This window comes from Cyanistes caeruleus, chromosome 1, assembly GCF_971803275.1.
Source record: "Cyanistes caeruleus chromosome 1, bCyaCae1.hap1.1, whole genome shotgun sequence".
NCBI classification, from domain to species: domain Eukaryota; kingdom Metazoa; phylum Chordata; class Aves; order Passeriformes; family Paridae; genus Cyanistes; species Cyanistes caeruleus.
Genome location: NC_141701.1, coordinates 90,413,912 through 90,431,377, shown reverse-complemented (window position 1 = coordinate 90,431,377; position 17,466 = coordinate 90,413,912). Strand labels below are relative to the sequence as shown.

General features: G+C 40.1%; 1 protein-coding gene and 1 long non-coding RNA gene across 2 annotated transcripts in view; one reads left to right on the top strand and one right to left on the bottom strand.

Annotated features, from left to right (window-relative positions):
* LOC147655731 (uncharacterized) overlaps positions 1–5,331 on the bottom strand; it is a 51,576-nt gene extending 46,245 nt beyond the window's left edge. Inside the window, exon 1 of the mRNA XM_086899466.1 lies at positions 5,299–5,331. Within this exon, the coding sequence (XP_086755592.1) occupies positions 5,299–5,331 (33 nt within the window). The remainder of the gene's footprint in view (positions 1–5,298) is intronic.
* Positions 5,332–7,673: 2,342 nt separating this feature from the next.
* Positions 7,674–14,786, top strand: LOC147655730 (uncharacterized). The gene is made up of 4 exons (XR_015273809.1): positions 7,674–7,791; positions 9,312–9,385; positions 12,386–12,508; positions 14,660–14,786. It is a non-coding gene; the product is annotated as an uncharacterized LOC147655730 (long non-coding RNA).
* Positions 14,787–17,466: the final 2,680 nt, after the last annotated feature.

Sequence of the window (17,466 nt, the reverse complement as noted above, 5' to 3'; positions counted from 1 at the left end):
CCTTTGGAAATGAATGGCAAAATTGATGTTGACCAAAGAAGTGGGGGTCTCTCCCCCTGACTCTGGTGGTAGCCCCAAGGGCTACCAATTTATGTCACTTGGGGGAACATACATTCTTGTCAGTTGTCTTTGTGAGTGCAAATCCAGAATACAAATGTGATTATCTAGTTGAGATTAATTTCAGATCTAATCTGCTGGGTTTCCACAATGTGGAACTCCCTGGATGTTTCTTGGGTTTGCCCCTCTGTAATCAGATTTTATTATTTGAAGTTCTATCCATCACAATTGATTTGCTCTGTAATGCATTAAATTGGTGTGATCTGGTGTAATCTGCTAACATCTTCTGATGCTTCTTTCCACAGTGCTGCCTCAGTCATTAACAGTGCCTTGATGTGAAGGTATTAGACAAAGTAACATGTGATGTATTTGGTAGTTGTAGGTAAATAAGGAGAGAATCCTAAAATAGGAATTGACAAATGCAACGCAGGTTTTATTAAGTGCCAGAAGCATTGCCAGAGTCTGTCAAACTTCACAATTTTTTTGACCTTTGAGTCTCCTTGCCCTCTGCCCCCAGAATCCTGTTACCTATTCAAAAGGTACCATCTTTTAACATTTCAGGACTTTTAGCTTTCACTATCAGCCACTGATTGATTTTTTTGATATTGATATTCTACTGGAAAAGATGCAAAACACAAAAAAGTCTCCAGCCCTGCATCATGTGGATCATGTCAGACAACAAACCAATTGCTGGACCTGAAATTTCCTGTTTGAATAATAATTTTGTGCCCTATCATGATGGCAGGCAGATTAACTGAAATAGCCACATAATGAATCATGAAACAACATCAAGCAATGAAGGTGTGAAAGCCTTCACTCAATTGTGTTTTAAGTTTTATGAGTTTCATTCCAGCAGGAGTGGAACAGAGTAGTGAATTTGAGCCGAAGTACCTGTTAATTTTTACAGCCGATTTGACTGTTGCGCTATAAACCATGTTTTCTCATGCCCAGTATTGGTAAAATAAGAAGTATCCTCTTTCACACTTGTTGAATCAGAAAAGCAGAAGTGAGCTACTTTATTAACTAAAGGTCTGCACTGCCTTTTAATGAGACTTGTAAAACTTGTGGGATCCACTAAATGGGATCCACAGAAGCAGGGCTGCGCTGGAGGCTGTAGGACAGAGTGTCTATTTCATTTTAAGGCCTGTATTAAATGAAGTAGAAGGGTCAATATAACACCCAGATTTCTCATTTGCAGTAGCAGAGAAGAGATTCTTGCATGGTAATGGTTGTAAAGCAATAAGTCCTAATTTTCTGTGGAAACAGACACTTGAATTCATTGACATAAAACAGTGTGGAGGTCAAGAATTCAGTAGGATTAAAAACTGAACAGAGACATATCTTACACAAAAAAAACCTGGTGCCATTAATCATGGTACTGAATCAAGGTTTAATCTTCCATCTTCAGCCTCTGAAGTTGAATTTTAAAGTTGAAATGGAAGAAGGGAAAGTATATCATCATCTTCAGCAACACCCAGACCTGTCTGCAGTGAGAGACATCTACAGATGGAGCTGGACCTGCTGTGAAAAATGGCTCCCAGTAATTTCTCATCTTTTATAAATCATGTCATTTGACTGACCCACTGTTCCATTTATGGTTTAAAAAGAGGCTAAATTCAGAATATTATGAAATGGATATTACAAGATCACAACTAAAGATACAGATTTTTGTGCAGCAATCTCTGGGCTCAGCTTTGGAAGCTTCTTGACTTTCCTGTGATGAGATCCAAGGTCATCAGGGAATGATTGGGAACACTTTAAGAAATTTGAGGTACTTACAGCTACCAGGCAAGGACAAGGTAAGGAAGCTTCTGTAGCAGCTTCAAGAGCATGATCAGCTGCCTTTGTTACAGCTGCTCCCAGCTGGAGAGGGCCAAGCTGGTGCTTTTAGCTGGTGCTCAACGAAGAACTATAGGAGTGCAGCTCCCAGAGCACAGCTAATAGATAAATCAGTTTATACAAAAGGGGACAAAAACGAGGGACTTGGGTCAGTTTTTCTGCTTCAAATGTCTCAGACATGGTGTTAACACACCTCAGAGTGATTTCCCTGGCAAGCTATCCATGTTGAGGTAGAGGCTTTGACACAGAGTAAGTTGCAAATGGTGGATGCAGCCCTGCAAGTGTCCTAGGCTGCAGGGAATGCTTGGAGTCTCTTTCTGAGGCCAGGAGAGGTGGCCCTCTGTCCTGCAGGAGCTGTGCTGCCAAGTGGAGGAGTTACAGAACAGCATCAGAGAAGAGGAAAGCGAGGTAGAGAGTATTTTCTCTGAAATGAGCTGAATCCCATCTGCAGCAGTGGGGCAGGTGGTGTTCTCCCCTGGTATTAAGGTAAGTGTTGGAAGTCAGTGACTTCTGATGCTGAGAGAAAGGCTTCTGCCCCACTTCAGGGCTTGCAACTGCAAAAGAGGTTTACTGCCCTCGAATCTTGAAGAGGGTCATGGGTATGTTGTCTGCCCTGCTGATGACGTGTGATGACATGCATGTTACATCTGTTAGAGGTATCCAGAAGCACTAACCTTTCAAAAGAGGCAAGCAGCTCTCTTTCTCTGTCAGAGACCGCTTTATGCTAGAGCATGAAGTTGTGGCAACTGAATCTTTTGCTGGCTTTTCTCTTGTTCTCTTGTGCCATGGGCTAGAATGGAACAAAGCTGTAAATTATGGAAATATCAGTTTTCACTCAATTGCTCTGGATGGAATTTCTCTGAGCTCTGCCAGTTACCATTGGAACAACTTAGTATATCCTTCAAAATCAGCATTGCAAAAAAGTCTTCCTGGAACTACAAAGCATCCTCACTTCAAATGAGAAGTATTTGGACAATGTAACAGTGATATTCATTGCTTTGTATAGCAGGGCAAGAGTGTTGGTACATGTTTTGTTGTTCAAAGTTTTTTTACCCCTAAGCTGAGGTTTCTCCAGTTTATTTGCTTTAAAGGTGCTTTGTGAATTGGCAAAAGATCTTACAAATGTTCTACATATTTTTATTCATGTTTTAAATGCCTCCAGTTCTCTTTCCATGTTCAAGGCAGTATACAGTTCAAATTATTTCATTCATGCTGAAAAAAATTCCCATTCACTGTTTACAAGAAACATTTACGTGGATGAGTAGTTTGAAGTTTTTATTGGTAAACAAGAGTTCCATGGATAAATTTGTGTATTCCCCCAGGATAAATACTTGGAGTATGAGGCTACTGCTACTGCACAATTTAAATGCTCCGTGTCAGTCATGAGTACAGAAAAGGCTGTGTGCTTTCTCTTTTTACACAACCTGCATTTCCTTAGGAAGTACTGACAATAGGACAGGTCCTGTCATCAGTGGCCAGTCTCGACCACCCTGACTAACCTATGTGCTTGCATCACCTCTTTCAGACTCTGAGATATACTGAAATATGACTTGAAATCTAATGGCTTAACTGTGCTCAGAAAATATGATGCAAACAGAGATTCTCCTAGGACTACAATACATCAAAAGAACATTTCACTAGAGTGCTCTTCAGATAGAGTGTCACCAGAAGTTCCTTTAATTGAAGTGTGTTCTGCAGACAAAAATGTGGCACACTAAAGGAAAAAAGCAAAATCTATGGGAAGTGATACGTATTGGACAATTGGTTTTGGTTTTATTACTGTATACTTGATTTTCCTCTTATATCTTTGATTTGCTGGGAAATGACATGTCTCTGTTCTTGTGATTTTTATTTCTTTTTCCCCTGATGATTTGTCATTTCCACTGCTGGCTTTAAGTTTCAATATTACAAATAAGGTAAGTACCCTGGACTGTACCTAACAAAACACTTCCTTACCTGCTACGCGATATCAAGCACTACAGGGCCTCATAGAGGTCACATTTAGACATTTTGTTGTTTGGGACTCTAGTGTGCAATGAATTGCAGTGCTTCTTGCTTCTCCATCTTTAAAACACTTTTAATAGCACCATGAAATTTTCATTTAATAGTATGTAATTAATATTATTTCTTGGTATGAATATATGCTAGAGAAATTTCACCTTGTTCAAGGATACCATCTGCTTTGGGTAAGACTATGTAGTGTCAAAACTATAAAAGAAATCTTGTCAAAGCAGTGTATTCTTGTTGCTTGTATGCTCTGTTCATGGTCTTCCCAGTTGATTTTTCAGCAGAAATCCTGTGCTGTTATAGTTCAGCTGTAGAATTTCTTTTGTTCAGCTCTGTCACTTAATACACTACTAACACATCTTAATTTGGCAAACCAGATGAGTCATGCAGAAATCTCCATCCAGCTATGGTTCTTTCATTCACAGAATCAAGTGTTTTTAAAAGCCCATCTTTTCTCCCCAGCATAAATATTCCCAAGCATCACCTGATTTCCTCATAATGACAAAAGTTGTCTCTAATTTCTGAACAGTTTGTTTATTCCTACCATGATTCCTACCAAAACCTTGTTTCCAAAAATGAAAGCAAAAAGTTTTTTAAGAATATTCAGGGTTTATTGTGGTGGAAGTGTAACAACTGTAAGGACCCACAGCATCACTTAAATCAAAGATTATATTACTGGTTTTATGAAGTTGTAAATTTTGTAAACAACCTACTTGGGATGACAAATGTCTGTTCTTCACATATTAGTCATATAAGACACTGCTGAGTCTGGGTCATTAAGCTAAAGAAGAAATGAAAGGGTCTGATTCTTCATCTGTTGAAGTCCCACGGGTGTAAGTTCAATAAGAACAGTACTACCCTCTTTGGTTCCTTAGATATTGTTAATCTATATTTAAAACCTGTGTTTTAATTAAACTTGAAAATTAATTTGCTTTAACGTCTGGGTAAAACAGATTAAAATTAATAAAGTCTGACCCCCTTATGGGTTACCATGAATGAGTAATTACTCTTCAGCAGCACAGGACAGATTGTACTGGACTTTCTGGCACAAGTTAACAGTAAGAAGTCAAAGGAAGTTCAGGAAATACCAAAAATCTTGAAGTGCACTAGAAGTTTAGGTTTTCAGTTTCTCTTTTATGTAAAGTGAAAAGGCATGTGCTAGACTTTGTCACCGATAATAATTATGGAAATTACCTGCATAAATGAAATATAGGAATATTCTAATTTGGAGCTTGAAACTGACTGCCAAAAAATTACTTCCTAAGGATGGTGCTCTTCAGTAATAACGCTAATTTAGGTATCGCCACCTGGTCTAAATTCGAAGTGAAGAAATGTCTTCCTAAATCCTTTCAGTGCTTTAGGAAGCCACCACTGTTGGCTACAACTGTTTCTTACCGTTCCAAGTGTATTCAAAGGCTGAAGTCTCATTTAGTCTCAGCTGAAAAAGGAACCACCTACAAAGAGACACATGGTGGTATTTTGGCTGCAAATACTGGCAGCGTAATTAACTGAAAGCACCTCAAAGGAAACTCCTGCGGTAAGATAACATTTTCTTTTTTGATTGGGGAAATAAAATTAATGAAGATTTACGGGAACCTATAGTTCTTCAAAGAATGGTACTCACATTGATCCTCAAAGCTAAAGAATTTCCTTGTACAGATATTTTCCAGAAAGTGGACTTCTACCAGGTGAAGGTCTGATGTTTGAGATGTCCCTGCCTAACCCAGTGCTGCCCTGCACAGAAGGGACCTTACTGTTTCAGGGGAGGGACACGTGGCAAGATCTGAAGCATCCCAACCTGTGCCTCTGAATCAGCATCTGAGTGCTTCCCTGGAGCAGGGTCAGCCATCCACCCCTCCTGCTCCAGGGCAGGGCATGCAGGGGTGCCAAACCATGGTCAGGGGTCATGGGATGCACCTGGGCCTCCCTGTGGACCACAGCAGCTGCAACCTGCTGGACTTGAGCAAGGCTAACTATGGGTATCCCTGCCAGCAGGGCAGGACTGTGAGCACAGTGGGGTTTCAGTACCTCATCACAGGAGCTGAAGTGCTGGAGAACAGAGATCTCTCTGCAGCAAGTACTGCTACTTGCTCCTTCAGTTTTTTTCTGCCCACACACTGACCCTGACTAAAACTTAGCAGATTGTGTAGTTCAGTGAGGCTGTAATAAAATGTAGTGGGATTGCAGGTAGCCTGCTTTCTGCTACAGTAGTGTTCTTTAATGGGCTCAGATTTATCATTATCCTTGGCTGGTACAGCTCTAACCAGCAAAGCCCATGGCCATTTGCTAAAAGGAGGTGCTTTTGCTTCTTTATGGCCCTCATTTCTCCAGATGCACTATTTCTTCCTGTTTATCCTGTGCAAATAGTCTGTCTCAACACCCTTTGTGTTCTGGGGAGGGAAGCAGAAGAGTGAGAGAATGAATTGCTTCAATGCTAGAAGTTCCCAGAAAAAAAGGATTTATTTAGCATAAGGAAGAGAAGGTACTGAGAACAATTCATCTCTGTGTATCTTTATCTCAGGTGAGGGCACAGAGGAGACCAGGTCAGACCCGATGACCCGATGTGGGTCTCTCCCAACTCAGCTGATTCCCTGACTCTCTTGAAAGTGCACAGTGATAGGCGAGGCAACAGACACAAGTGAAGGGAAATGGATGTCAGACATGAAGAGAACTCTTTCCCCCTGGTGAGGGTGATCCCATGCTGGCATGGGTGCCAATGGAGGTACAGCCTCCGTTGAGTACATTGGAGGACGCAGCCCTGTGCAACTTGACCTCACTCAGCTGGTTTCTCCCATCCTAAATTCCTCTGTGGAATCTTCAGTTTGATGCTGCTAAATGGATATTTGGCTGTTTCTTGTGTTCAGTAGCATACCTTTTGTTATTCCACCTGGTGCAGCCCAAACTTCCCCTGTTTGTATTTTCACTTAGAGCAGTGGAGGAATGAAGCACCGAGAAACAGGCTTCTCTGAAGTTTCTAGTAATGCAGGATGTCAGTCTATTTATAGCAACATCAGTAGCTTGGGAAACCTTTGATAATTTCATTTCAGAGTATATGTATCTCTTCATCTGATCTGTCCTCCATACTCAGTCTGATGTTCCCTATTGCACTGCATTTATTCAGCATGTAGTGCCTATTTTCCAGAGACAAGCAACAGCATAAATTAATTTATCACAACTGCTGTGATTAAAAAAAAAAAAAGAGCAAAACCAGATGTTGAAGGTTAGTTGGGGATAACCTGTTTCAAAGGAGGGAGAAAACAAGTGCTGAGCCTGGCCCCGGTGTGTTAGACTGCACACTATGACTGAATAAACCTGACCTGGCAGGATCTGTTTCTCTGGTGAAAGCCAAAGTGTTGTGTGAAGGGGGGCTCTGTGGCTCAGATGGGGTGTAACACCCAGCAGCCTCATCACTGGCCATGCTGTGACACTGAATTTTGCTGCTTTATGCTGAAAATTCTCTCGCTTGTATTTCCTCCCATCCTAAAGCTGTTCAAAACTTTTTTTTTTTCCCTGCCAAAACAGATATGTATTATACATGACACACAGCACAAAGCATTTTCTTTTTAATTTTCAGGGAGCCTGTTAGTGCCAAAACATAAACTGCTTAAGAAGGAGGAGGAAAACTGGGGTAAGTGATAATTGGCAAGATCCACATGTTCCATTTGTTTGTGCAACAATCTCTGTGCTGACTTACAGCTTCAGAGGCAGCTGTGTAAATACAGGGCTGAGGAAGCCAAGAGACAAGCTGTGGAAAAATAACAGATAAAACCAGACATGTTCTGGATGCCACAGGGTAAGGCAGAGCTGAGCTATGCCACAGACATCTTACTCTGATGCTATAATACCTTCAGTATCCTTTTTTGGAACATCTTTCCTGTTGCTGCTGAGGTGTGTTGTGGTTTGGTTTTTTCTTTGCCTTTTTTTTTTGTTTGTTTTTGTTTCAAAGGACTTGTATAAAGTTTCATTATGAAAGAGACTCAAACCATTCCTGAAAACATTAAGAGGACTCTGATGCAGTCTGCCAAACCCTGCTTTGCCAACTGACCTTTGTGCTCCTGAGCACAAGGGCCAGGAAGCCTTGAAGGTATCAGCTTGTGGTGTTTGCTGGCTTCTCACAAGTTGGATTTACTCATTTGTTTTGTGAAACAGTGCTAGGAATTGAAAACTTATGCATTTAATAAGTGCTAGAGCTGCTGCCACCCAGTCTCGGTGGGAGCTGACCTTCTCCAGATAAGGCCAGCACAAGCATTTTTTTACAAGGCTGATGCTAATGCCTGCAGCCTGCTGAGCAAGTTAAGCCTTGGCAGGCTCTCTAATTTCTTTTTGCTTCTGATAAAGCAGAAAAAAGATCATGGGCATAAAGAGGCAGACTGGATTAGAAAACATTATCTATTGGATTTTTAAATTGCAAATATTAATCAGTAAAGCATATTAATTCCTGCATAACTTTTCCAGAGTTAAGAAATTTTATGAAGCAACACTATTCAGCAATGTTGTGACCAGTTTACAGGTGAATGATGCACCTGAGCAATTCATCTAACTCTCAGTTTTCAAAACACCGTCTTTATCTTTTTTGATCAGGGTGTTACCTTTGTCTTTCTCAAAGACATTCTTATGATTTCTCTGCATTGATTTTTAGCTTTTAATAGAGCACAAAACTTCCCCTTGTCCACGATGTCAGATAATGCCTTTGCTGATTAAGCTTTTAAATTATTCTATAACAATGTATATGATATTATTTCATCCTAGGCTTCTCATTTCTTTCATGTCTGCTGTACTTCATAAAATCCTTCTCCATCCTACCTCTCCCTAAAGCACTGGTCAAATAGGCAGATGCAGTGGCATTAAACTTGGTGCTGTAGTTCAAAAGTTCAGCATGAGGGTCTTAAATAGGCTGCAAACTATGGAAACATTCGGTTTTTCTTTTGATGCTTGCAAATTTCATCCCTCTTCTCTAATTTTGGAATGAAATTGATCTAAATACATGTAGAAATCCCCAGTTGGACTGTTTCTGTCTTTTTTTGGGCAGAAGGACAAAGTTTTGCTCGTAGTAGGGAAAAGTAAAGGCAGTTCTCATAATAACTTGAACTGTTTACCACCAAAAATTTAAGGAAAATCCCTTCAGGAAAAAGGTGTTCCTACCTTATGTGGTAAAGGGGAGTTTTTTTGCTCAGCTGCCTTTGCAGGGCACATTTAAGTGGTGTTACCTGCCTTTTAGCAGGAGGACTGTCATTTCTGCATTCCCATGATGTACAAAAATTTTGATTAATTTTTTTCCACGCTTGGTGCAATTTTATTTTTTTCTCAAATCAACAATCACTAATCATAAAATACTGTGAGAAAAAAAATTTACTTTACTCAGCTGATGGAGTTAAGCAAATATATATCCTCTGGCTTCTTCCTTTCAGGTCAGGATTGCATTTGGATTATAGGAATAGCTCCTCATTCCCTTTCCAGAGATATCTCTGCTCACACTGTAGAGGTAAGCCTGTGCTTCAATTGACTCTCTCTGTAGACCTGGGGAAAAATTTTAGTCAGAGGCAGAAACTGGCTTCTAACTATAAAGGAATCAAATGAATTATCCATTTTTCTTCCAAGGAGAACAGTGTTTTCTTTTGTCTTCCCTCTGAAACCGTGTGATTTGAGATGGGACAGGACATTTCTCTGTATTAAATCAAATAATGGCTCACCTGAGCAAATCAATCTATGAAGCAGCTCCAAGGCACTTTACTAGGCCCTGATCTGATATTGTTGATTGATTTCAGTGAAAGACGTGAACTCTAAGGGCACACTTCTATGTGGAGTTTCTTTGAGAAAAATAAATCTGTTGAATTGTTGGATAACTCCATGTGATAAAACTGCAGGATAAAGCTTTTGATGGTTTGGATGCAAGCAGCTAAATAGAAGTGTTGATAGCAGGTTTCCTGGTATATGTAACAAACACTATTTATCCAGTCACAATATTCTGTTTTGAATTTGGGGAGAGGACAGGTCAAAATACAAGCTAATAACCTGTAAAATGGGCATAGTTTGTCTTTCCGCACAGCCATTGATAGGTAAACACCCAGCATTTCAAAAACATTTTGCCTTTAGATTTAAAAGTGGTTTTCACCCTCATTTTATAGGTGAGGAAACTGAAGCATGTTGAATTTTAGCAACTGTTTGATATCAGAAACCTGGAAAAGGGCAGATTCTAAAATAACAGCTGGGTTGGGAGAGCAGTAACGTAATCACTGAATAATGTTTTCTTAGAGCTAAAAGCCTGCAGGAAAAAACTGAAATGTCTTTCTTCTCAAGTCTGTCTTTACCCATGTCTGCGTATCAGAATCATTGAGCTGGAAAAATATGCATGTTGCAGTACAGCATGAATGAACTAAGTTTTCTCCTGAGCAGTGAGTGCATATCCCAGCTGGGTAGGACATTGCAAAGCTTTTAAGAGTGTTAAGAACCATTTCACTGAAGCAAGATCCTCTTGAGGATGTCCCAGTTGAATGTTGCTTCTATTTCTCTTTTTCTGTGTCTGAGAGACATAACAACCTCCTGTTTCCTGCACGGCCCTTGCCAGAGCCTGCCTCAGGATGCATAAACAGAGGTCTCTGGTGCAACAGGAGGTGTTTCAGAGCTTCAAGAGCTCTGACTACGAGTGGGAAGGGTATTCAACAATTTATATGGTTTTGTCTTTATTAGCTGAACAGGAACATTTGCTGAAACCAATAGGAAATAAAAATTTCAACGAAGGGCAGTGGAGATAAAATCAGTGCCAGTGCAATGAGACTGCTGCTGTTTCCACATCAGATTGGACCTTGCATTGCAACTTGAAAAAAAAAACCAACCCCAAAACTGAAACAGAACCACCCATCACACTAAACCCACCCTCCCCACCCCTCCCTGATCCCTCTGCAGCCCTGATATTTCAAACTAACTCAACTTTGCACCAAGTAATCAGAGCTTGCCTTCTGCCCAGAGGAAGATACTGTGAACCTTGCTCTGCTTTGAGATAGCTCCCAGCTTCTTCTCCAGCTGCATTTTGACATGAAATGGAGATGGTCAGATTGCCTTCTGGTGTCTGTCTGGGCCAGTAACCACTGATGGTGGCTTGTTTCTCCAGCAATGTTCGGAGGTGATGTGCTAAGGGAAAGGACTTCACTGTTTGACAGGGGACAGCTTTATTTACACATTGCTTCCAGGCTAAAATCATTTGAACTGCGTGAAATAATGTGCACTGGTTTGTAAAAAGAGTTGGAAAGCTGTGACACTGATTGGCAGTGAAAAGCCTGTAAAGCAGCACACATCAATGGAGTAATTGACTGCTTCACTCACATAAATGATTTTTCTCCTTGCCATACTCTTCGTGCACTTGAGCAAGCTGTGCTTCATACTGATGGAACATAGCAAACCTAAATAATTTTCTGAAAGCTGTGTAAGATGTGAGACAGAGCTTGGGTGAGAGGCTCTTCAAAGATATTATTAGCAATACTAATAGCAATAATTTAGTGAAAAAGACAGTGTCTTTTAAACTGTACAAGGAGAAAAATTTCCCTTACAGGAATTCAATCAAGCAAGAGGGCAGGACACTGCTGACTTTGCAGATCTAATGCACCCAATCTCCTTGCATCCATCTCCTTGTATCCATCTGCTTGCTCCAGTCCCAGAGCTGCTGGGTAGCTTGCTCAGCATCACTTCCTTGAGTGTTGTTCAGTTGTATCCAGGGATCTGGCATTTGAATTTTGGAAAGGTAAAAACTCTTTTGTTGAGCTCCTGCTGGCCTTGGTTGTTAATAATGATTTTTCCAGCTTGTGTTGGCTTTGCTTCCTTTATAGGGAGGATCAGGTTTTCTTAAAAACACAGCAGGAGTCTGTGCAACTTCGATATCTGAAGCAAGAATACATTCAGGGCACCTGCTGTGCAGCTGGGGCAGTGCCCTCCAGCCAGGCAGAATTAACCTGTGCTGCAAGATTAAAGGATAAGCTTGAGTTTAGTGAGGACCTCAGAAAAGCAGAATTCCTCTCTCTGAACAACACCCTGCAATAAGCAGAGATAAGTCTGAGCCACAGCACCAGTTTTGGAGCCAAGCTGTTGTGAAGTTTGGCCTGCTCAGAGGTAGGGTTTCTTCATAAACCTCTCCACAACAGAAAACTTTGAGGTTTCTTGTTCACTGTTCTGGATTCATAATTCTAGGCATTCTGTTGTTGAGTGTGCTTGCCTTATGGTTTTTCCTTGATCTTTTGCAAGCTAAGGGGTAATGTGGGGTTTGGAATTTTTCGTTCAGCATTGCTTTAATCTTCAGTGTTACTTTCATATGCTATTTTTATGGGCTTACACAAGATTTTGTGAGCTCCTGCTCACAAAAATCACAAAATTTAAGGAGGCTGTTGCATACTGACTATTCAGCTGCACTGTGGGATCAAAAAAACAGGAGCCTGGTCCCTTGTGTGGGAATGAAGCCTTGCTTAAGTGAGAGTATCTTTGAATGCTTTCCTAGGTGCTTTACATGACCACCATTGGGTTGTCCAAGGCAAGGAAGTGGAAGTGTTCTCCCTTTGGAAACCATTTTCCAGGCAAGGACAGGAGCATGCACCAAGGAAGAAGGCAAAGAGGAGGTGGTGTAAGTGTCCTGCTGGGAGTTTCCTTCTGCTCCCTCTGGTCTTTTGGTTTCTGCTCTTCAATGGGACACAGGGCTCACAGCTGGCACAGATGCAAAAAAAACCCCAGCATCAAGGACAGGCTGTCAAAGCTGACTGCTGGTGTCTGGTACTTCAGAGGAGCATGTGACTGCTGAAGGTGCCTCTCCTCTGTGTCCAAAGGGCTGGAGAGGATGTAACAGATCCATTTGCTCAGTGTGAAGACAAGAGTTCAATGACATGTCTCTAGGGATCACACTTAATTGATACTGCAGAAGATAATTAAATTCTGTGGTAGTTTATCACAGGAGATGCCTGGATAATCAGGATTTCAAAGGCCTTTAAATCATGGGTTTGTAGCCTAGCTGTGTTTATGAGCTATAAGAAGCTCCTGTGGATTTTGCTTGGCTGTAAGATTCCATGGAGGAGCAGTCAGTTTCTGTCCAGTTCTGTGACCTCGCTTCATTAGAAATGATGAAGTACTGACCTGGCTGCCGGCAGCAGGCTCTCTTGCTTTTCAAATCCCCATCTGAAATTTCACAGAGGGTGAAATACATCACATTTTTAAGTGAGTGTCTTGATATGTCTCTTCCATTCACAATTTCTCCTTTCCTTTGTCAGTTATTCCCTCTATACCTTCTTCTCCTTAAGCAAATCAGGAAACATTGTCTTCATTTCCCGTATGATTCCCTCCCATGTTATGGTGGTTTCTGCTAGTGGAACAACAGAGCAGCAAAACCTTATTTTCCTGAAGAGGAAAATAACTTCTGAGTGGGGCTCCTGGTTGCAGGAGGCAAGACCAAATTTGCTGGGAAACTTTAAGCAAAATGTCCTGGGTGATGCTTAGCATGCGTTTCAAACCAACCTTTCCTAGATAGATCCCAGGGTGCAACATCATGGGAGGCACCAAATCTCTGAGACACACCTGATTTTATTGCCACTGAATTATGTTGTTTTTCATTCTCTCTGTCAGCAGACTGACTCAAACCCCTCAGCCACAAGTTAGGACTCAAAAGCATTTATATTAAAGCAATCCATGTAGTCAATAAAGCACCTCCAATATATCCTAGGGTTTTTACCTGATCCACTTGGATGTTTCCTGCACCAGCATATTACTTCTTTTCTCTGTGTCATTCTCTTAGTATTTTTTTTAATTCCTGCCCTAGTCATGCACAGATGCAAATTTCTACCTTAGGCTTCCAGACCTGTATTAGCATATGTCAAATTTGTCACAGTGACCTGGACCCTGGGAGCCCAGAGCATCACAGCCTGAGAGAGCTGGGACTGTCTGTATTTGTCTTGAACATTGATCCAGGACACTAGAAATCTTCTTCAGGATGACTTTTTTCCTAATTAATGGCAGTAGATGATGAGGTGTGCATACACATACATGAAGAGAAAGACAAACACAAATGTTTGTGCAGTTAGCAGCTGCTTTCATACACGTGTATTTTGCATGTGCAGCTTCAAGGTTTCCCTCCTGCTGACAGACCTGTCATTCTCACTGGGCTCATATTTTAACACTGATTAACTACAGGTATCTTGTGTGATTTTTTTTTTTCTCTTCAATCAATTATCTCCCAGTTCCTGAATTAAGAAATTATATATTTAAAACTATCATATTTTTCCCGTAAGAACAAGGAATACTAGAAAAAAAAATTGCACAAATAACTTTTTTACCTTTTGGTATTCATAAGCCAGTCTGTTGAAATGAATGAGCCCCTGTCTGTTAAGTTCTGTCAAGATGTAAGGCATTAATAGTGTTTTTTGAAATCCATAAAATAAACAAGTTCTCAAACTCAGGACCCACCTGCATCAACATGAAAGCTGTTGTACTTCATATATCTTGCTATCATTTAGGCTTTTCTAAAAGTGGATTACCTAATTGTTTCCTGCTTTCAAATAATATGGTTGAACTGTGAATTTAAAATAGGCCAGATTTAGCAATCCACTAATAAGGCAATGTCAAGAACTCTGTATTTCAAACTCTCAGTTGCAGGAATGATGCTGCAATCAGAAATGTTTTGCACACTTTCATAGTCTTGCAGCTCCCATCTGTGTATGTGTAAAGCTTAGATTTTCAAAACACCTTGTTAAAAGCAGGGTTTCTGCTTCAAGTTTATTTTCTGTTTCAGGGTTTCAAGCATGAAACACATATAAAGGAAGAAATGGCAGAATTAAGGAAGTCTTGTGCAGGTATAATTTGCTCTCCACACCTTTCTTGCTGATGTATATATGTTCTGGTACAGACTATAAAGATATCACCTAACCCTTTTTTGCCTAAGCTAAAAAAATTTAATTAGGGTTGTATAGTGAAATAAAATAATAAAAAACCCAGAGGCCCTACCTAAAAAGTTTGGAAGACATGGAAGTCCATAGGAAAATACTTTCATGAACAATAAAAACTGCTTTCCTATGGTTTCCAGCCATTTATTCCTTAAACTCCTTCCCCTACCTCTGTAACTTCCCTGTTTGCCTAAGCAAATGTCTGCATGTTGTATCTGAGGCCATTCTAGGTCCCCAGCTCTACCCAAGTGTGCAAAATCTGGAGAGTATTAATTGTCTTTGACATCAATGACCTTCTGAGAAACTGGGTTGAAACTGCCCAGCAGGTTCATATGTTGTTAAGGCAGAGAGGTGGGGGACGGATGGGTGGGTGGATGGATGGATGGATGGATGGATGGATGGATGGATGGATGGATGTAGGCTCTGACTGACCTCAGTTTTATTAATCTTTTCAATTATCTGTAAAAGATAAATATTATCCCAAATAACTCAGTTTTTCTTATACAACAGATTCCTGTGAGGTAAGAAATTTGAGTCAAATTTCTCATAGACAGTTGCATATGTGTACTCTTGATTTTTCTGAGTGCCTTGTTTAAGGAAACTGGCATGTGGAAGTGGTACAGCATTACAATTGCAATAAATAGGACAGTGTAATGTTAAGTAGTCACAAAACATCAGACCGACAGAATCTTAAATTAGGCCAGAACATGCTGATGATTCATCAAGATACTGTAGAGATGACTGCCAGGGATAACCCCTGGAAAAATTGATAATGGTCCTTTTAATGGGGCTTAGCTGGTGATGTTGAGACCTTGGAGCTTTATTCTAAGCAAGAATAAAGCAGTCTATTGAATAGCTGCTCACTCATTCACCTCCGTCTGGACATGTTCCAGATGAGGTATGTTCCTATAAGTAAAATAATTTCTCATTGTAGCTGAAGATAGTGCCAGTTTGAACACAAGGCAATTATTTCCTACAGGCATGGTACAAATGGAAGAGGGGAGAAGGAAGAGGATGGACAGTCTAAATTCAGAATTTAAATTCAAAGTACTTAATTTGCAATCAAAACAAAAATTCTTAACCAACGAACATTGTTCTTATATGTTTAAGAACAAACATTGAGTGAATATTTTTCAAAAGCTTGTTTCTTGTGGCCCCTGCTATTAAAAACTTCCAGCAAGTGATCTATATATAACTTCCAAACACAGCAAATTTTGAAAGGCAGCTGTCATAAATCCCCAGAGCTGGGGAGAAAGGAGGGAACAGAAAGGGGGAACCATGATCTAATATGTAATTTTTCATCCAGCAAGACCAGACCTGTACTGACCAAAAAAACCAAAAAAACCCCAAACAAACAAACAAAACAAACAAAAAAATCCCAACAGAAACCCCAAAACAACAAATCCCAAAAGACTTTATCATACTACAAAAACAGGCATTCTTTTTTCATATCTCATCATCCAGACTATACCAGAAGCATTTTCATCCTTGAAAGTTTGCTTTTTCTCTAGTTTGTTCCTTTTTTCACTGTGGCACTGATGCTGGACAGAACACTGACTTTTTTTTTTATTAAATGTTTTGTGTAGTTTATTCACTGTGAGATGTCCATAAATACAAGATATGCCAGCAGGTCCCAAGATGACATAATATAAAAGGATTTTCAAATTATGGTTCTGTCCTCCAGACTTGAAAAACATATTTTAGAGACAAATAGACAAATCTTATTTTTAAAAAATGAGGCCCTTTTTTTGTGCTGGCAAGCTTGTTAACAAAGAAAAAAGATATTGTTTGCTGTCTAACTGACCATGGCACCCAATATAAAGAAAAAAATTAATGCCAGCTGAAAACTTGAGTCTGGCACATTCAATTACTGTCAGACTAGTGTGAGGATTTACACATCAATTGAGTCCCAGTTTCTCCCAGCCTCAAAAATCACTGATTCTCTTCTCTGCATCCTTTGTGGTACAAAAGAGGACAAGGATTATATGGATATCTAACAACTTTGGTAAGATTTGACATAGTTTGGTGATCTACCCACATAGAGAAACTGGTCTGTCCCTTTCCCAAAGTATTTGTGAGGCAGGAGAATTAATTAATTCCCTTAAAAAAGAGCAAATTGAAGCACCGGTGATTTGCAAATTTCCTCTTAGCCAGCCACAAGTACATGCCTGTGGTCATGTGAGTCATTTCCAGCAAACCTGGAACAGCTGGAAAAAGAAAACAGAAACTGGGATCATATGACTCACTCTCATGTCAACTCAGAGGAAAAAAAAAAACCAGAGGTAAAGTTCATGAGCTCCAGAAAGTAAGAAAATTGCAAGAGTTGTATTTGTAAGTCTGCTGTTTGCCCTCTTGGTAACAGAAATAAAAGGGACTGGGAAAGATCTATTGAAATATTAGGATTTTATGAAATTTATTACTGGTGTTGATAGTGTCAAAAAGTTACTGACAAAGAATTTTCAGTATAAATTTTAAAAGGAGAAAATAGCAGTATTCAGAGCCAAATAAAACAAAGACATCCATCAAACTGCAAAAATCCTGTGTCCCCATCCTTTAGCCTTTAAACAATGTTTTCTTCCTTTCCCTGATTTATTTTGCTTTTGCAGAGTGACTCCTGTACTCTGTGATCACAGAGTGACTGGTGTGGAATTTTACT